This window comes from Homarus americanus, unplaced genomic scaffold (genome assembly GCF_018991925.1).
Source record: "Homarus americanus isolate GMGI-L3 unplaced genomic scaffold, GMGI_Hamer_2.0 scaffold24260, whole genome shotgun sequence".
NCBI lineage: Eukaryota > Metazoa > Arthropoda > Malacostraca > Decapoda > Nephropidae > Homarus > Homarus americanus.
The window spans coordinates 3,338,606-3,360,695 of record NW_024721079.1 but is presented as its reverse complement, the minus strand read 5'-3'; the positions used below and the strand labels follow the sequence as shown (position 1 = coordinate 3,360,695).

The following is a 22,090-nucleotide window of genomic DNA, read 5'->3' as shown; positions in this document are numbered from 1 at the left end:
CCCCATACCTCTTTCTTTCTGAGACTTCTGAGAGACTTTCAGCGTGATGTCTAAGCACAGTACTGTAGTTAGTTGACTGAGAAGTAGACCGAGAAGTAGCAGTGAACAACACACGCGGGGGTGGCAGGACACAGACTGAGTGAATGTAAACAAACCCCATGCACCAAGTGGTGGAATATAACGGAATCACACTCGATTTCGTGAACGAGTTTGTTAAATTGAGCAAAAATAACGGAAATTCGATTTAGCGGAAATTTCGATTGAATGGAAAGGGGTGGCTCGAATTAGTTTGTTAAATCGAGAAAATAATGTATTTGGTGAGTGAGATTTGGGTTTGGCAGTTTCCAGAAGGTGCCATCATCTTTCAGTGATCTTTATTACTCACCTACTCAACTATCAGTAGCAGTCAGTGTTCCCAATTCCAAGTTTCATTTGGGTATTTCTTGATATCATTGGTACTAGTTTACACTGCGGATTTAACTCACACAGTACTAATAAAAGTAAATTTCAAGATTTGAATATTATTGTTTACATTCTTTTTAAATTTTTGTACATTTTATGGCATAATTTATATTTGAAGTTGAAAGCAAATATTTTTGCAAGATTTTTCATAAAAAAGCCAGTGGCATTGTACCATTCAAATTCTGTTCCAATGCTACAGACAGATGATGTATGGAAAATTTATTGTATATTTTATATGTAAAAAGGCAAAAAATTTAGAAAAAAATTGTTCAAGCTGTAACTATCTGGTAAAAAATACAATTATAAAAATTAAGGGATACATTTAGGATACCTTTCAATTCATCATTATGTGTATGTGGTACGTTTTGAATTTTAAAACGCATTGGCAGTGGCAGCTTGCAGCTAAGTTGAGTTTTGTTTTTAGTACTTTTTCATGCTAAGAAGAAAGTTTATGTTATATACTGATGGTGGTATGTTGGTGAGGCAGTTTAAAGTTTGCAATAGGTAAATATTAAAAAAAGGAATGGTGTAAGAGTCTAAGAAAGATGAGCATTAACATGGTGATAATAAAGATAAGTAGTGATAGTAAAGATAAGTAGAGACAGGAAGAGGTATAGAGGTTTACATTTACATTATAAAGGAGGAGATAAGGAGAAAGATAAGGTACCCGTACTGGTATCTTTAAAAATGGAAAATTCCCAGATGATGGCAGGAGAGTAAATGAAGTTTTGTATAGGAGTATGTAGAATTGTAAGGTTTGAAATGTGATTACTGTAGACTGTATGAAAAGATTGACAGCTATCAGCAGCTGAGTAACAAGTGGCTAGACTGGTTTTTTTATGCAAGTTGGGGATGAGAATTTGAAATTTTGGTTTTGAATTTTGAAGAAGCATATTAATAGTAAATAGGAATAGATCTTATGAATATTGTTCATGCATGATATCTATGTTTTGTAATACTGTGTGAATATATATATATATATATATATATATATATATATATATATATATATATATATATATATATATATATATATATATATATATATATATATATATATATATATATATATATATATATATACACACATATATACACACAGTATTAATATCTCCATTAGCCGGAATTGAAATTTTCCGAGGGGCACATTTTCCGGCTTTGGGAGAGTCGTCTCATTACCCAGAAATCTCTCATTCCCGAAAGTGCTCTGCACCAATTGTTCTGGCTAACGGAGATATCGCTGATATATTGTATTGTGAGATGCTTGCTGCTAGCTTTTTAGTTTTATCTATTTTATGTATACGTATTTTGGAAATGACTTATTTAAGGGGATGTGTAATTACTAGTACTATACACAGTATGTTTCCGTATTTTGGTGTAAGTAGACATTTTATTACTATAATATCTCGCTATTGATATTGTGTTCAAAATATCATGATTTTTTGTGTAGTAGTCAAGCCTTTGTTGTCTCTTCTTGTTCACTTTGCATGATGCATAAAAATTACCTCGTCAGATTTGCAATATGGGTTACAAATTGAAAACCTGTTGATTTATAGTAACTCTTAAATACTTTAGGAAGTCAGAGGTTCTATAAATTTAAGTGAATGTTCAATGTAAATGTAATATGACATTATTTAGAAATGAACATGGCAGCATACTGTACTATATATATATATATGCTGTAATATACTTCAAGTTTGTGTTACCATTGTTAGATACAATACTATGCTGATTAAATTCTTTGATCTTTGGAGTGTGAGGTATATTTTTATGAATCTCTATTACTCTACTGTACTGAATATTTGCTCTGAGTAGATCTCTCCATCCATATTTTGGACAACCCTTTATCCGAAATTCCGAAAACCTCTGAAAACCGAGTTTTTTTGTGGAGCAAAACTTTTTTTTTTTTTTTAAACAGGGATTAGCCCACCCGAGCACAGGTTCACTGACCCACATTGGGGCCTGGGGGGCTAAAATGTAATAATAATTATGATAATAATAATTATTCATAGTAAATAAAATTTATCAAAAAAATACAAAAAATAAAATAATAATAAAATAATAATAAAATTAATAATAATATTAATAACAATAATACTGTAATAATATAATAATAATAATGATAATAAAGAAATACCCGGTATAAGAATGAAAAAAAGATCAAAAGTGAGAAACACGACCTAGACCTATGAAGTACTGTACAAGTATTATTATTATTATTATTATTATTATTATTATTATTATTATTATTATTATTATTATTATTATTATTATATTTTAGCCCCTCAGGCCCCAATGTGGGTCAGTGACCTGTGCCCAGGTGGTCTGATCCCTGTAAAAAACAAAAAACAAAACTAACTAACCTAACCATTCTGAAATCCGAAAAATTCCAAAATGCATCTGGCCCCAAGGATTTCAGATAAGGGATTGTCAACTATTCAGTTCACCGGTTGGTTAACCTACACAAGGACTCGAGTAAATAATTATAGATTTTGGTATGCATAATGTATATACAGTACTATACACTTGTGATATATTGATATATACTCTATACAGTGATTGAAATGGAGAATTAAATGATTTCAGTGACCTTGTGATTGACTAAGACCAAAGACATACCATGTGAAAAAGTTATGCAGACATATATGAGAGAGTGGTCCCTGGTACATGATAATTATTGTTTTGTTCTACACAAAGATGAGGAAGGCAAGTTTACACGAGGCTTCCATTAGGGAAGATTACCTGTACTTGTCTGGAAAAAGTTCTGAACGGAGACACACTGTCAGTGTTCCCAGCCATTCCCATGGTAAGTTGGTGTACATAACTAATCTGATGCTTTCTGTAGAATAGTAAAGCTGTTGTAAATGCTCTTCTTTATAGTAAAGTTTTTCTTCAGCTTACTTTTTGATGAATTATTATGATAGCAGGTACAGTATGAGTTTTAATTAGTTATTACCATGTTAGAAACAAGAGCATCAAGTGTTTGTCATCAACAGTGTCACCACTTGGGTGTGTGGAGTAGCTGCTGAATGATGGTAAAACAACCCATAGAGGACTAATATCTTGCCAATGGGATGGAGTAACCTATTAGCCTACCTACATCATACTTGAAAAAGGTTGTTGTTGTATTTTCATGGATATGGTAGTTGGAGAGGAAAGAGATGATACAAGTTTGACATGTACATAATGGTATGGGACAGAAATAAGAGGTGACTCAGCTATTGTGTGCAGATGACACTGCTTTGCTGGGTGATTAGGAAGAACTGTTTCAGATTTTTTGTGAAGGAGTTTCAAAGAATGTGTGCTGGAAAAAAGTTGATAATGAATATGAGCAAAAGTGATGAAAATAGATAAAAGAGGCGAGACTTGGAGAAATAAATAGTAGATTAAACAGATAGAATGGAGAAAGTGTGTTTCATATACCTAGGAGTCATTCAGTTAGCAAATGAAATGATGAGTGATGACTTAACCACAGAGTAGCCGAGGGAAAGAAGGCAATACTGTACTGTGGGTACAACAAGAAATGTATGGAGAGGGAAAACTATCAGGGTAACAAAAGTTAGGGGATACATGGGAACCTTTGACCTGACTGTTAAACAGGTGGGAAGAATGGATTCTAGATGAAAGGGGAAAGAACAGATTACAAGCAACAGAACTGTTATACTTGAGAGTATTGTACATTATAGTACTGTATAGGATGAATAGAATTCAGAGAATAACAAATACAAATACCCTGTAGATGTGAAAGTGAAAGAATTTGGGTTTGCTGAGGTGGTATAGATGTGCAGTAGTGAGAGAATGGGACATGAAAAATGTGTAAAATGAGTGAATTACCGGGTACTGAGAGGTGAATTGTGGGCGAGTGAGGTATTACAGAGGAGGGATAAACATTCAGGAAGTAACATTGTACTGTACTTTCATGATTGGAGATCATTATTTTGTGGTAGTTCATTTGGGAGAATGTGCTGGTGGTGGGTGATGCTGGGTTGTATGAAGTGACAAGTATGGAAGTCATGAGGCCCTGGTGTGGAAGGGCAATACCAAAGTGGAACACATCAGTTACAATGACAGTGAATGATAGGAGAGAATGTAATGTTCTTAATTCTAACTACTTTATGCTATGGCTGGCAAGATTGAAAATAGTGTATTATTTAAATAAATTTACCAATTCCCATGTTAATGATGTTAATAGACCGTAATACAGTAAGCAAAATGTTAAGCATTATCATACAATGAGCATTCGTGTGTGGGCTGCAGCAAGGGCAGGTAAGGTGAAGCAGTCTGGTATGGGAGGTAATGTTTAGGCAATGTAGGGCGGGGGGGGCTAAGTATTCATTGTGGCTAAACTTGCATTAAGCAAAGATTCTTGGTTTCATTTTACTATAAGTGTCTGCCAAGCTCTAAGCATATTATATATGGTACTGTTCATATATGTGATAAAAGCATTTTCACTCATTTCTTCAGGCGGTTAATACTGTATTCTGTGTATTATACATACCAAGTACTGTACACAGCTTAATTGACATCACATGAAATTAATGTGCATTGCTGCTTGATGCAGACTAGATGCTCTTGTTTGTAAGTAAGCTGAAGAAAGAAGGAATCCTGATTATTATGATTTTTTTAAGTGTTTTCTAATAGTGTAGATGTGACCCTTTAATGTCTTATAAATGTGTACTTTATGAGGCATTCTTGTTCACTTTCTAAGTGACAATCACATATACTCTTTAAACCTTTAAATTGTGTCAAGTAGTGCAAGCTCCCCTTTATAAAAAAAAAAATCTAGTTCAATACAGCAAAACCCCCCAACTCAGTTGAATTCCGTATATCATCAGGAGGCCTCCCGATGAAAGGAAATGCAGTAAAACCTCACAAATTTGCATAGTAGCATAATGTCCAATATTATAACTGGAAACAGTACAGTACTTTGAGAATTACCAAAAATACGAGTGCCCTCATAAGATTATAGTAGAGAAATTAAAAGCATAATTGTTTATTTTAGTTACTAAAAGTATGAAGAATAAATAATTATGGTGATCTAAATAAATTTTGGCAGTTGGAGAGTTACTGAACCATTTAGAATCATCAGGTAGAACTTTTAAGTTTTACTATACAGCATTAATAAATACTGTATACTTATAATCCCTTGAGTACCACTGTGTTATACAACATTGTAATTCTTGCTAACCACTTCTTGATTTTTAATTGTGAAAGGAAAAATTTTCTATGCGTTTTATTATCATCATACTTTACATCAAACTCCTTTTTAATACAGAACTGTAGTAAAATAAAGTATTTATATTTTGGTTCCTTGAGTTATATTGAGGTTATGTGAAAACAGAAGAGTCATTCTATATTGAGAAATTTTTATTTACACATGAGGGATGAAAGAGTGAAGGAGGGAGAGTTTGTGTATGTGAAGGTACAGTGTTAGCTTTCGCAATAGTAATCTCTTTTGTAGTTGGAATTTTCTATTCCAGAACTTTCCAATAGCTGGAATGGAAATTGGCCAACATAAATTCTGGGATAACTTTTTCCTTTCTGGGTCTGTGAACGAGTTTCCGAGGATGAAAATCAAGTGCACTTTCCGGAAACATTCCAAGAAAATTCCTAGAAAATCTCTCCAAACTTCTTTTTTCTGGGTCTGGGAAAAATTTTTCCGGGAGTTTCAAGAGATTGCATCATCCTTAAACGCGTCCTCACTTGCCAGACATGTGGGTGGCCTAGCTGCTTGAATCGCTTAGTTCATATTCTGCTGCTTTTGTAGAAGGTTGTTCCCTTGCTAGCTGCTGTTTTTGCATACAATTTGTGTTTTGAAATATTGTACATTACTGTACCAGGACACAATCAGCCAAGAATACAGTGTTAAGATGTAAAATTCATTACAGTTACGTATGCTGTACTGTACATTCATTTAGTGTGAAAGTACCATATGCATAGACGAAGGGAAACACTTGGGTATCTTAACATTTGTCTTTATTAAAGACATCTGGTCATGAGACCCACGAATCTGCTGGTGAGTAGAGGATATATGGTACTGTACGGTAGTAGTATACAGTACATTATTTTGTTTATTTACAATATATTAGATGTGTACAGTACAGTAATGTTTGCAAAAGTAAATACAGCTCTGTGTCTGTTCATGTGACATGCGTACTTTAGACTCTTGGAAAAACTTTCCTCAGTAGCTACAGAGTGGAAAATTCCAGTCTTGGCTGTTACACAGGTCCATTCACGCCTCACATGCCCGTATCATAAAGATTTTTTTGTTTTTGTAGATATTTTACCAAACTTTTAGATAAACTATTCAGGATTATTTTATTGAAAAAATAGGGTTTCTAGCTCAATTAGAATTGATTTTATAGGCTGGTATAAAAATTTTTTACATTTGCTAATAAAAGAATTTATCCCATCATTATACTGTATTGTGTCAAAATAATTTGTTTAAGGATCTATCATTGAAAAAGTCTTGCAGAGATTGTGTTCAGGATCATTATGGTACCAAATTCATCTCTCTAATGCAGTTAGAACAGCTGTTGTGAATAAAAGTTTATACACTTTTTTGCTAGCCGTAAATAATGTATACAGTACTGTACAGTATTTGCTTGCAGCCTTGTACCTCAAAAAGACCTTCATATGATGGCCCGTATTATGTAGAATTGAGTTCTCATCATTATATAGTGTCAAAATACAGTAGTACTATACAGTATTTTGTTTAAGGATATTTTATTGAAACTGTCTTGTAGAAAACTTACTCAGGATCATTTTGTACCTAATTCATCTCTCTTAACACAATTAGAACAGATGCTGTGAATAAATGTTTACCGGGTATGCACTGTTTCGCAAGCCGTGAATAATTTTGGTCGTGCCCAGGGTCTAAATGTAATGGGAGAGTGTTTGTCCGTGCAAGATGAGATGCGTCGTTTAGACTCTCTTAGACTCTCTTAGACTCTCAGAAATCTTTCCCCAGCACCCAGAAACATTCCGGGGATGTGTGATAGTGACTGTCTTTGCGAGTTGCTTACAGTGCAGTATAAAGGAGATTTGTTCATTGTATAGTATTTTAAAGAAAACAGTATGTGTTTGTAGTCAGTTATGTATGTGTGTGCAATTGTTTTTGGTTTATTTATAGAACAGATTCAGTTTAGGAAACATCAACCACACACATTAACAGTAGATAGTGAACAACCACACACACACAGTAACAGAGTAGATAGTGAACACACACACACACACACAGTGTAGATTTCTTGAAAAAACATCAAATTATTAATGTTTTGTCCAACAAGTAGCGAGGAAGGATGCTTGACCTCTAACCTTTATATATCATTTATAAAGGAAAGACGTGAAGGTGTAGTGAGTTCTTTGAAGCATAAACATAGGTCCAGTACATGATTCACCATGCACATTAAGATTAGAAAATAGAAAGAGAGTACACCATAAAGTGGCTGAGTCTCAGACCTAGCTTAATATATATATTGAATTTATTTACATTTTTCTTTTTGATTAAAGTTAATTAGGATGGTGATTGTGAGAGATAAGACTATATATTCCAGGGTCATTATTAACTAATCTAAACTACATAATGTATGTTTATTCCTTGAAAAGAAATTAATAGAAGAACATCAATCCAGAGAATAATAGGCATGCAGCAACACTATGATGCTATATTGCCTTAAAGTTGAAGCTTTAATATAAGAACTTTGCAATTATGCATTCTCTTGAGCATGAGGATTCCTTGAGTAAACATCTCATGATGATGCTACTGTACTGGCATCTTGTAGGAGAAACAGATGTCAGTTGATGTTTCCTTTCATGATGCTAGTAGAGCTCCTATGAATTGCTGTTTAATTCCACCTCATTCCATACTTGTGAAAAATGCATGGAGCTAAATGGGATGTGATGTTTCCTAAAGACCCCGTTTATGATGTGTTGATTATTTTATTGTAGCCATTAGAATATTTTCTTATCTCTTTTATATCTACCTGGTAGTGTATTTATGTGTATAGGCTGTTTCAAAATCCAGGTATTTTGATTTAATAATAGGGTTTTTAGTACTGTGTATGAAAGGTATATATAGTATAAGCTTCATAGTTTTCAGATTTTTTCCTGAACAGTACAATACCGTATATGGAAAACCCATACAGTACAGTTTATCAGAGCCCCAGAGGTGGCTGCCATATTTGCACTCCAAAGGCTTATGTCATATCTGGACTCTAGAAGTGTTTTATCATATCTGAGCGAGCCCATAGGTGGCTATCATATCTAATCCCCAGCAGTGGCTATCATATCTGGGCCCTGGAGGTGGCTATCATATCTGGGTCCTGGAGGTGGCTATCATATCTGGGCCCCAGAGGAAGCTGTCATTTCTTGCCTGGGGTTTTTACAGTAGCCTGCCTCATTGAGCACTAGCATTTTCCTAATCTCTCGGAATAACAATTAATTTATTAAAAGAATACGTAGTTAGAAATATTTCAAACCAAAGAATGATGATATTTGTACTAAAAAGTTGCAACACAGCACCACCACAAATAAGCTTATGGGTACAATATAAAAATATTCATTGCCCTTCTCATCACATTGTAAGTTACCATAACTGGGGCCAAAGTTTTTCTTAATTTGTGATTTACTTAGTGTAAGATCCTATTGTTCCCAAAGTGACAGAAATGTTGGGACCAAGGATAATGTTGATGAACACAGGAGTGTTACACATCCTCTCTCTTTTGGATAGGATAGAGGTGTATGTTACTGTTCACACAGTGGCAGTTTTTTCTCCATTTAAGTTCTTGGTGAAGGGACAGGTTACCGCAATTAGAACAATAAAAACAAGATTTTTTTTTATAATATCACAACTGTAAGGAAAAGATATAGACCAGAAAACAGCTGATATACAAAAGATTGTCTCTTTAAATGCCAATACCATGTCTATGTGACACTTTTGCTTCTCCACCTGTGCTTGATCAATATCTGTACAAAACAGCCTTCCCACTGCTCTTATTTATATTCTACACCAAATTTGGAAACTTAACTTTATAGCGAAGTTGGATAACATAATATACATTCCACTAACATAGTGGGTAAGGTAGTTTAGGGCATCTATCTGATTTTTGGATATTTTTATGTAATTATTTATTGTTTGTGTTTCCTCTCAAGCCTCTTCCTGCTATATTACAGGGTGGCTGGAATCAAGATGAAATAAAGGTTTGCATCATTCGCTACCATTCATTCAGTTTTCCTGCTGTAATGTGAGCCTTGAAATGTATGTGCTCCCCTTTAATATGGAAAACCAGCAATTGAGTGCCTAATTCTCAATTGGAAAGTACAGTATACGTTGTTTGATTAATGCATACAAAAATATCTTCATAAAGGTGGGGTCCTTCATTATGGTGTGAGTGAAACCCTTTTGTCTTCATAGTTGGTGTCTGGTTCACCAACAAGTTTGTACTATGTTGTCTTAATACTGAAGTATGTAAGAATTTCCATTGTGATGTACACAGTATTAATATTAATAAAATTGCTATTAATTGTAACTATAAGACAAGTACTGTATGCAAATTTCCATTCTGAATAATTTTCTGTGCTGTAGAAAAAGAACATACACCTATAGTGCACAGCATACTGTAGGTAAGGAATTATTATTATCATTGCGAGTGAATTATGAGGGAGGTCAGTACATATAACTTTCGTAAAAATTGGTACAGTACTCACTTGTGGGTTCCAATTATCATTTTCCCCAACAAGGAAAATTAAAGAAATTGGCTTTATATATTCTATGGATATATTTCTCATTAAGAGCCTGATGGTACTAAGTAAAAAACACCTTGTGCTTAAAGAAGAAAACACAAAGTTCCCAAGCGCTTTCGTGTAATTCACATCTGTACTCACCCCTGAAGATGTGAATTACACGAAAGCTCTTGGGAACTTCGTGTTTTCTTCTTTCCTTGTGGTTATCAGCATATATATATATAGATGTATATACACACATACACTATACTATATTTGTGTATAAAGTGTAGTATATCTTATTTGTATTAATGTATAAACATTAACATTTTAAACATTAAAACATTTGATATATGATGAAAAAAAAAATGCTCTAACCAGCAAGAATACATACCTGCTGTGCATTCTGTATGAGGAAAAATAGTTTCATTGTACTTGAGTTATAAAACGGCAATATAAAGGAAGCACGGGATTATTATTAATGGGAAAGGAATTTGTGAGTGGCCCACCCTACAGCAAGTGTGGAATTAATAAGTCACATAAAGAAGGAAAGTAATCTAAAAAGAAGTGTATCATGAGCAAGGAGGGTGGACGGAAGCATCCATCCACTCCAAACGTATTTTGCTGTCAAGTACTGTATGCTCAGTTCATGCAAATTTCACAATATTTTAAGCTGAAGAAACTTGATTCTAGTACAGTACATTATAAAGTGTTCTGGTTTACAATATATTGTTTTAGCAAAAGACGCACTGAATCCGTATATGTTTGAATAGGTACCATTCTGAATAAAGAGAATTTATAGGTATCTGTATAGTGTATTAATCTTATTTTACCCTAAGTTTTAAGTATAGATAAAGATTTAACACCACTTCATAGAATAATCTCTAATGGTCATTGTGTAGTTTTATTATTTAAACTTAGAATTTTAGCAGCAATGTAAAAAATAAAATTTACAACTGTTTTAGTGAATTTAGGTTGAAAAGTTTATATATAGAGAAATTAGTCAGTATTGAGGTAAATATTTGTTCATAGATATGTACCTAATGTTTTAATATTAATGTTTGTTGAATTATTAACTCTTACTACATCTTCTACATTAGGTGGTGCAGGTGACTTGGGCCGTGTTCCCATGGGTAGGCCACGGCCCCTGCCCTTCCCACCATACAACATGCAGGGGCTGAAAATGGATTTCGGTGGCCTTGGGGCCCACCACTGCACCCCGTCAATGGTGAAAGTAGACTTTCTAATGCCAAACAGCATCATCATCGAGCACAATGTCAGCACCAGTGTATCCCTGGAAGAAATTAAGGAGGTTTGTGGTACTAATGTTTGTTACATTTTGCTGCCTTAATTTTATGATGAAACTAACACTTAACTGAAGTATACTACTACAAGTACTTGTTCAGGGGATTTATTCATGTTGTTAAATTCAAGAATTTTTTTGCTTATGAAAGTGAGTAAAAACTATGGATGGGATAAAATAATATTTTCTTAAAACTCGCCATAGATTTTGGTCTCATGATGATTTCAGACAAGCTAGATGATGGGCATAAATTGTTTGAGTTTGTTTCATTTTTGGGGGGAATACACACTTACTTTTAATTGATTATATGATAATTATCATGTAGTCATTAAATGCCCAACTTAATCATTTCTCAAATATGTTTGTGAAAAAACTGTAATCGTATCTATATGTAGTACACACATCATTCAGTGTGTACAACCAATGCACTGGACTGTTTTTATATAGTGATGGATTTATGTTCAATCAATGGTACCTGTACTTCCAAATACTCTTCTCCAGACTTTTCCGACGATTCACCCATCGTCAGCATTGATGCCAAAACAAGTGTGTAATGAGGTCACTTTACTTGGTTTTTGTGTGACCTAACTCATAGTGAGGTTATTTTACCTCTTGTGGTGTAAAGGTGTTATCACTTGACCTGATTATAAACTTAGTTCCCAACATCTGCTCTTTTAGCTTATGATCGTATTATGTATTTAGGGACGTTCTTAAGTTAAAAATGTATGTAAGTCGAAACATGTCTTATGTGCATACCATACTTACAGAATAATGTTTAAAATCCCACTACTGTATATCGTAGCCTAAGTCCTTATACAGGTATACATCTAAAGTCTCTTAATTTAAGAGAAAAGAGGAAATAGAATGACATACATTAAATGAAAGCCAAAAATAAGTCATCGGGTAGATCAAATACATTAAATTTAAAGATTAACCCCGTTTGTATTGGCGAATGTTCATAAGTCGGACATTCGTAATCTGGGGACCTCCTGTATAATGAAATGAAAATCTTACAGCCAGTGTTGTATGTAAACATTTGTAGTACTAATCATGTACTGTACCTGTAATGCTGCTAAATGTATGTTTCAAAGAATTGGATTTATGAGATGTATTGCAGAGAATTTTTATTTTGAATATTTGTTATGATGAATAATTGTGTTATTGAAGAACTGATATTTCATAGAATAGTTGTTTAAAGAATTATAATCAAAGGTTTGGTTTTCAAATACATATGTTTTTTTTTTCAAAGAATTTACTGGATATGATTTTAGTGAGTAGCTGTTCTGATCATATTTGAACTTTTTAGGAATGTGCTCAAAACTATTGCATCATTAACTTGTACTATGCTCCTCTTTAATTAATTTTTATTCTAGAGAAAAAATCAAGTACAGTACAATAACTTTTTTATCTCATTCAAATACTTTGTAAATTCAGTAATAACAGTGGTAGTGTATTGCTATTTTGGGATGACTGAGTGCTGCTGCTATAATTATAATATGTAACATACTTCTGATGTTGTTAGTAGTGATTTTTTCCATTTGAAAAGAACTGCCACTTTTGGGATTTAAAGGAACAATACCTTTTATAATATACCAGTTCAGTGTCTGTAAGACCTTATTTTTAAGCTATTTATTATTTTTCTCTTCAGGAACTATGGGAACGTGCAAGTGAGTTTCCCCTCTTTGGGACACTCCATGACCTCTCATCTTACCACTTCGCATGTATCAGTCATCGTGCTGAAACTGTGGAGTTGATGGATGAATCAAAGTGTCTTCAGGAGATAAACCCTTTTATGTGGATGCTAAAAGTTGTTGAGAGGAAGGGCAATGAAACTGAAAAAATGCTCAATCTGCAAATTGGTCAATTAATTGGAAAGGGTAGGAAGAATTTAAAAGTGTAATTATAACACACACTACACATTATTGAGTTGCTACCAACACCTTTTGTACAGACAGCACATGGCTATTTCTCAATTTCACCATGAATCATTAATTTTGTTTTTGCCACATTCACTCTCCAGCCCTTTGACTTTACTCCATCCTTCCATTGCTTTAATTTCTTCACTTCCTCTTCAGTACTAGCTTCTATCAGCAGTCATTTGTCAGCATTTAACAACTCCCAGGGCAAATTAGTCCTAAAATCCCATAATAGTGGCTCCAATACCATGATAAAGAGAAGCAGGTTCAAGACAGTCTCTTGATAAACCCTTATTTTGAACTCAAATTCAACACTTTCCTCACCATTTACTCTCACTGCAATTCTTGAATGGAATTACCTGGCCATGGAAATTACCTCTTTAGTCGCCTTACTTGCATTTTGGTATGTTCATTCTCCCTTGTTAATTTTTTGGTCACTTCCCCCAACTTTTTTGACCTGATGCATTAGTTTAAAGTCCCTATAGTTTCAATGTTCAACTGCATAATCTTTGCCCTTGTAAGTATTCATGATCACATTCTTCAGCCAGTAAACTGGAGCTTTACATTCCTTCAAGATTACATTAATCAGTTCGGTCATCATTGGCTGTTCTGCATGTATTTCACTTTCTTTGTTTATTGTTGGTTTATGATCATTGTGTTCACCCAAAATTTTCATTAAAAATACCTGTATATTATCAGTGTTTTGGTGAGACTATGTGTATTTTTCTTTTCAGTGATATGTGAAATGAATTTTCATTTTGGTGTGTATAAAATGCATACTGTATGTGCAGGTGTGTAGTGCTGACTTCTAAGATCAATAATAGCTTATAAACTGATGATGTATTATGTAGGAAGGTGCTTAGCGTAATAATTTCATTATGATTAATATAATTTCAGAACTTCAGAAATTTGATGCTCTTAAAAACCCTGAGGTGAATGAATTTCGGTGGAAGATGAAGGCAGTTTGTGATGAAGTTGTATCTGCAAGGAATAAATTAACATGGTCAGAACAGGTAAGATTTTACTTCTTGTAATATTAACATTCATCATTATTGATATATGAGTAAAAGGAAGATTTTTTATTTATTTTGTTAGACAAAGGAGGCAAATAAAATCCTTTGTAAAGATGAGTGTCATGTAATGACAAATGAAAGACTCTTTACATGTTTAAGAGACTGATCTGCTCAAAAGAGTCTAAACTGTTTGTAGCCATAGAGTGTGTTGCATTACCTCAGTTGAGTTGTACGGTTCTGAACAGGGGTGTAAAAGAGTTTTTTGTTTGTTACAACTTAATGTATTTGTTTAAGTATAGATATCCCTCGTTTAGCTTAGTTAATGTGTTCCTGAAAAATGCCATGCTAAATAAAAATACACTAAATGAATATAAACTTGGGTATCAGGAATCCAGACATAAATTTTTTAAAATAATAAATTTTCCAAAGTATTTTCATATTCAAAATTCCTTCCAAATTTCATCAGCTGACCTAGCTTAGGTTGTCAGCTGATGATGCGTTCATGCTCACTGCATTACTCATTCGTTACTCGGAAAGCATTGTGGATTCTAACTAGGTGTGGTGCCCATAAGATATCTCAAAACTAATGCAAAAGTATTTATACTTAGTGTTGTAGTGCAAAAAGAAGACAAAGTGCTTAGCATCAAAGAAAAAGTGGAAATTCTCCAAAAATCTATCAGGAAATTTTGTGACCAGTAAGGTGTAAAACCACAATTTATGACTTAAAGAAGACGCATATGAAAGTACTGTACAGTGCTTTAATTTTATGTTGATATTGAGTAAAATATGGCCATGTGCTAAAGAACAAATTCAGTGAAGCTAAAGCAGCCTGCACAGATAAATGATTTTACAGGTATGGTTATTTAAATAGCAGAATTATTTTTTCTCCAAGGTGTTCTAGCTGCAGGCTTCAGATTCAACCCTCCACTTCTTGATACTACTTGTACATCTTTCAATGCTTCACTTCTCAGTTAAATGGCATGAACAAATAAAGATTCATAAGAAGATAGAATAATACTGTTGCATTTTGTTTCCACATAAAACTGTAGAATAAATATGGAAATGTTGGGCTATCTGGGTGCTTAGTGGCCTGACTGACGGTGCATGGTAGTGGGTGACTGATGTGTTTACATAGGGTAACATTTAGAGGATGATTGTATTTATTGCACTTCATGATTATTTAGAGATGAAATACTAAAATCTAATTTAATACAACTTCAGTATCTGAGAATGGCTATAGCCTTCATGTTACCATTTGTGATAAACTGCTGATATCCAAATTGTATGTTTTCAAACTTCCTGCCTCTGTTTAACCCTCTTGTACTCCTGGCTATGGTCAGAAATCTCAACCACTCGTTTTCTGTTGATGCAAATAGCATCATTTACAATCTCACCTGCTAGGAACCTCTTTGATGCAAGTTGCATCAGTAACAGGAAAGATTGGTCCATTTTATTAAACATTGGGTAGAGCGCTCCAAACACAAAATGCACCCTTAGCGATGCATCTTCCAGCCCACGAGGCTAGTGGGAAGAACATAGGTGGTTCCTAGGGCTGGTTACTATGCAATGGTGCTTCTGCTTATGGAAAAGTGTGGGAATGCCTGAGTGGGAGGGGTCATGGCAGGGGGTGGGAGCTTTTGAGAGCAGTCTGTGTCAAAAGAAAATCCTGTGGGCAAATGTCACATTCACACTTCACCATGAGCATTGGTAGACACTCATCTGTGAGATGCTGCTTACTTACACTGCCTCCATACCGAAAGAGATGTGTATTTTGTAAGGAATGTGATGATAAAGAAAATTTATCTTCGTTAATACAGGGTAAATGGCTTGTGATAAGTACAGTACTACAGTACAGTATTTACAGCACTAGTAAAGGACTTTATTTTGAAAAGGCTTGACTTGTTCCTGGCTGTATGACCAGGGTAATCTTCAGTATATACCTTATAGACTCATATAGCCAATCAGTTGTCACAGTTCTTATCCTTATTTGAGAGTGATAAATAAGTGTCTTGTGCTTTACAAAATATGCACATGATACAACTTTAAGGTATGTCTCTCAGAGGTTACTTCCCCAAACCCTTTACTGTATAGACTAGGGTGTTCTTGTATAAAGCTGTTGGGATTAAATTTGTTTTGTAATAGCATTGCTGATGAACATACATATTTTATCCTCATTTTTATGGGCTGAAACAATTCAAATTTGACTTAGTTGAAATTTTATATATTCTTCTGAAATAAAGCATCTTAAAGTGTGTTTCCTTTTACAGGTCCAGTATCAATACCCAGCTCGTATAGCTACAAAACTTGAACTACCCAAATATATCACCGACAGATTACATGATGACCAACTTTTACTGTCTGTCCAGTTTGATACATCAATGGAGGTAATTTGGTGATGCTAAGTGAATGCCTTTTATACATTTTTATAGGACCATATATGTTTAGGTAGAACAATTTGTTTACTAAATCTTTTGTTCCCACCACTGTTAAAACTAAAGGAAATTAAATATGATTTACCACCAAAATCACAGAAAAAGTAGCATTATTACAGTGCAAGGAAATTCCTCTTGTGTGTACAGTTTTAAGAGATATTTGAGAGGTAGAAACCATATCCTACAAGACATGTATTGTATTTATAGACAGAATATCACCCAAAGACATGACTGTTACAAATGTCCAGCTATAGGTTCTCTTTGTTACATTATGCTTTGGATGACTTATGTCCTAGATGACTTAGGTCCTGGATGACAACTGCCTGGATGATTCACCTCCTATTTGACTTCCTTCAGAGATGATTTATTTGCTGAATGACTTACTTTCCTGGATGACTTAAGGTAATTCATGGATGACTTATTGTAACTCATGGATGACTTATTGTAATTCATGGATGACTCATTTGCTGTATGACAGAATTTGTTTTCCAGCACTTTTCATGTATCCTTTCATATATTTGTTTGTGATGAAAGACTCCAGTGTTATGGTGTACAGTATATCTTTTATACCTTGAGAGTAGCTGTCTGATGGCCATGCTAGTAACTTGGTGTCTTTGGTCAATAGTGGATACAGTATAAGATGATGTCGAGGATGTGTAAGTTAAAGCCCTGATTGAGTGTGTCCTGGGGAAGAATATGTTGTGCCCCAAAATGCTTTTAGCTGTTGAATTGAAGTTAATTAATGGAAAATTTGGTCTTGATCTTTGGAAGATTGTTACATTTGGTCAAAATATATGAAGTATCAAGGTCAAACGATGAAATGTCATGTGTTAGACAGCTGTTGCCTGTTATGTTTATATCTCTGTGCCATTGCCAACTGATTAACTTCAATGACCAGTAAAATTTTCATGAGTTACTAAATGTTACTTCTGAGTTGTTAATGCTTAAAATGTGGAATTGATAAGTGAGTTAGATATTTAGGGAAGGTGGATGGATGGGTGGAAAACCCCTTTAACTCTCTTATAGAGGTTATTGTATATCGGTTATAATAGGTATGAATTTGTGTTTTTCAGGTTCAGCGAACATTCACCTTTCGTGTTTTACCCAGTGTTAAGACGAGAGAATTTCTGAATCTGGCTCTTGCAAAACTTTCCATTACATTTGTGATGGAAGAACCTCCTGAAAATTATGTATTGAAGGTAAGAGCAAAAAATATTCTGTAGTTTTGTCTGTTTTAAAATAAATAAGAATTGAGATATTTGCAGTCCTGTTCAAAATCTTCAATAGTGCTATACAGTATACAATATGTATTGTCAATTGACTATGTGGCATTAATTATAATGCAGAAGTAGATGCTAGGAGGGAAAGGTGAAGACCAAGAACTAGATGGAAGGATGGGGTGTTGAGCTCTCTAGAACTAGAAGTGAGGGCAGTGGACATCCAAGGAGTTGTCTTGTGCTTGAAAGACAAGAGAACATAGCTTGGAGTGGTTTATGGGAATTGACATGCTGCTGGATTTTGTGAAGTGACAGTCTTATTGTGGAATGGGAGTGCCTCAACAGAGCACATCTATTACAGTAGCATGAATGATTGAATGAGAACTTGAGGGATGCATGTACAGTACTTCAAGTTTTTGTAGTTTCCCATTGTTGTTGGTATTGGTAATACTGTGCAGGTATACCCCTTTATAACAAAGATTGTTCCCCCCCCCCTTTTTAGCTTAAAATTAAACAAAATTATTTAAAAAATAAAGAAACTAATGGAATCCAACAAAAATGGTACTTTATTTTGATTTCAGTCAATCAGAACGAAGTTTGCAACTCAAAACATAAAACGTCGCCAGTCAGCTGTGGCCTGTGAGATGAAAATGCATATTGCTATTGTTACATGTAATGAAACTTTAAAATTTGTGGAAAAATCATTTCAATACCTGTACTCTAATGTGACATAGAAATAAAGAAAATATTGTATAAAACTATGAAATAAGAAATATGAAGAGCATGGGTGTGTATTCTGTGTGGGAGGTGATCTTAAGTGTGGCGAATTGGCTAGTTAGGTGTATTTAAATTTAAACATACACCTCACAACCACCTCTGCTGTAAGCTTACTTTATTCTCTTTGCCACTGGTTGTCAAGTTAGATTTCAGCAGAGAATATTTAGAAAAAAAATAATGAAAGTATTAAAAAAAAGCAAAAATTATACAAGCTAGTGTACACACTGCATTGCAGCTCAGCTAGGATGCTTTGTCTACTAACCCTTAGCAACAGGGCTTCCACCCTCCGCTCCCCCCTCCCTCTCCCATGCACAGCGTGTTAACTCTCTCACACAAAGAAATGTTTATTCCCTTTAAATTTTTTACCTTATTATAATTATTTGTATTTATTCTTTTTTTTAAACATTCTGTATTTAAGATTGTGTGTGCATGTAACTGAGTAAAAAAAACGAAGAAAGTTACAGGTATCTACCTGAAATTATGAGTTAAAAAATAACCATAACATAGCTCACAGCTCAGCCTGGTAGCCAGAGGTCAAAGGGGATAGCTATGGCTAGTGATGAGTAACTTTGCAACAGTGCCATCAACAAAGTTAACAGACACAAATATCTGTATTCTAGAGTATACATTATATGGTAATTAAGAGTAATTATACAAGTAATGTGTTTAAGTACAATGGTAATGTGTAGTATCTCACTAAAATGTCAAGGGTTCAAATCCTGCTTGGCCCAGACACACAAGAAAGGTGGTACTGTATTCATTGTGAGCCTATCAAACATCATAGGTTTCCCAGTCCTGCTTCCTCCTGTGCCAACACTGGGTAGACCAATTGCCAGAACAGCTAATAAACTAATAAGTGGTGAAAATTATAAAATAAAAAAACAGATTTATAATTTTGGAGTTGGGCTAGGTAGAACTTAGCCTGTTGGATACAGGAACTGGGGGATACAGGATGTGGGGTGATTTTTTTTTGCCATTTTTCAGAAAAAAGTGCATCTTACGTGCCATAAAATATTATATATTTCTTATAACATCTGGGTCTTAGTCCCCAGCCCAGTCACATGCTGTTTCCCCCAATGTGACATCATGGCATACACACAGTGCAGCAGCCATACACTCTAAGCCAGCTAGGTGGCTGCCAAGCTGAACTCTGTCACTCACTTTCGACATCACATCACCTAGAGCAGCGGTCCCCAACCTCTTGTAGGCTCTGGGCCACATTTATCATTGTAAATATAGTGGAGGTGCACCAAAACTTTGGATCTACATTCAATAAAAAAAAATATCATATATACTGTACAGTTATTTGCAGTTTTACACATCTAACTGTTACCAGTTACATACTTTTTACATGTACTCTTGGACAGGTCGTGTGCATTTACCCCTATGAGAAGGTTGGCTCTCTCTCTGGGCCCGGTCTGGGGTAAATACACATGTCCTGTACACGACATTTGTATAAAGTTATTACATATTTTCCTTCATTTCACTCTTACGAAGAATCCCAAATAATTCACAGTTTTCCTAATAAACCTCTGCGGGCTCCATATTATGGTTTCGCTCAGGTTGGAGACCACTGACTTAGAGGATGGAAGGAACTATTTCATGTACATAAAATGTATGCTTTTGTATTTTATGATTTGCTGTGTATCATTTTATTGTTTATTATAGCAGTTCTTGTTAATATTTTCATATGCAAAATATAGAATAACAAAGGAATGGAACCCTTACCTATTTACTCCATGTTAAATCTACCTCTAACAATGAAGTTTCCCAGAACGAAGTGGATAATGTGAAGATATCCACTTCATTGCCAGAGGTATACCGGTACAGTACAGTAGCTATAAGATTAGGTGTTAATATAATGCTGTGAGGTTACTAACCAAAGTATCTCTTCTTTTGTATTTTAAAGACTCCTGGAAGAGAAGAGTATCTAATTGCTGATGTACCACTTGTCCAATATATGTATATACGTGAACTTGTGTGCCATGATGAATTTTCGCCAATACCTCTAGTCATTGTTCATCGAGGAACTATTCAGGGTAAGTATCAAGTCTCGCAGCTGCTGTTAATGTAAATCTTGGAACTGAATTGATAGACTAATGTATTCTCCCTTGGCAACAGAGGTGTTTATAATTTCCTTCAATACTCAACACCAGACTTAAATCATTTGTGATGTTGCCATTGTATAGTATTTCATAGATGGGATAGTAAGAGAGTTGGTAACAAGAGTATTGGAGAGGAGAGCCACCTTGTTTAACTGGGATAGGTTGTGCAAGTAGGAGATGAGTCCAGCTGATGACATAGGTTATGAGAAAAGTTACAAATATCACTGATCCTGGAAGAGTATACAGTAGGAGAAAATTTTAAATGATATGAACAAATGTATAGTGAAAAAATAACGAGAAGGGGAGGAGGAGGGGGGGGGGTGAATTTAATGTTCGCTTGTATGGACACAATTGAGGAAGGGAGGTGTTTCAGGTATGAGAGTGGATGTGTGGGCAAAGTGAATGTTGGGTGATTAAATGAATTGTCAAGTAGTAGGAGGCAAAGCTAGGGATGAATAGTTGAGTCATCTTTGTTCTCGATTTAAAGCATAGACCTTGGATGCTAAAAGGAGAGATAAATTAGTGGTTTGCTTGAGAAGAGGATGTGAATTCTAAAAAATACAGGCTTTGCAAAGATAAAAATGGACACTTGAGAGAATGAAAAAAGAAAGATTCATAAAATTAGTGTACAGTACACTGGTACAGTACTGTAATTCAAAAGTGGAGAGTATGAAAGAGAAAGAGGGGAGATAAAACGAGGAAAAGGTAGAGTGAGGTGAGGAAGATGTTTATGGGAAGGGGCTAAATATCGATGAATGGGGAGGTACATGATCAGAGAGCTTGGTGTGGTGCTGATGTGTTGTGCTGGAGGTTGGTATGTAGTTTTGGTGTGTGGTGCTAGTGTATGGTGTTTGTGTGTAATTCTGGTGTGTAGTTTTGGTGTATGTGTGTATAAAATGCTTGTTAAACCAGAGGGAGGGGGAACACTGTAGTATAACTTATTTGTTGCAGCAGCCAGAGAGAATGAAGGGAGAGTTTGCTTTGCTCTTGGTTTCATTCACCTTCTACCATAGTACACTATAGTAGGAAAGAGCTTTGCAGTGTAAAAAATAAGATTCATGTGCAACTTTTGGTATAAGACAGTCATGATATTTTTGTCCTTTTTTACATTGGATGTCATTCTACTTGATAATGGAAAGTAA

The 22,090-nt window shown here is 34.7% G+C and overlaps 1 protein-coding gene across 5 annotated transcripts in view; it reads left to right on the top strand.

Moving 5' to 3' along the window:
* LOC121861444 (phosphatidylinositol 4,5-bisphosphate 3-kinase catalytic subunit delta isoform-like) overlaps positions 1-22,090 on the top strand; it is a 58,569-nt gene that overhangs the window by 6,742 nt on the left and 29,737 nt on the right. For 2 of the 5 annotated variants that reach the window (XM_042359176.1, XM_042359177.1), the window contains 7 exons: positions 3,160-3,268; positions 11,286-11,497; positions 13,137-13,365; positions 14,302-14,417; positions 16,685-16,801; positions 17,923-18,048; positions 20,753-20,882. In XM_042359176.1, the coding sequence (XP_042215110.1) occupies positions 3,160-3,268; positions 11,286-11,497; positions 13,137-13,365; positions 14,302-14,417; positions 16,685-16,801; positions 17,923-18,048; positions 20,753-20,882 (1,039 nt within the window). Of the gene's footprint in view, positions 1-3,048; positions 3,269-11,285; positions 11,498-13,136; positions 13,366-14,301; positions 14,418-16,684; positions 16,802-17,922; positions 18,049-20,752; positions 20,883-22,090 lie in introns of all 5 variants that reach the window. The other 3 variants (XM_042359175.1, XM_042359174.1, XM_042359178.1) reach the window with 2 other exon arrangements.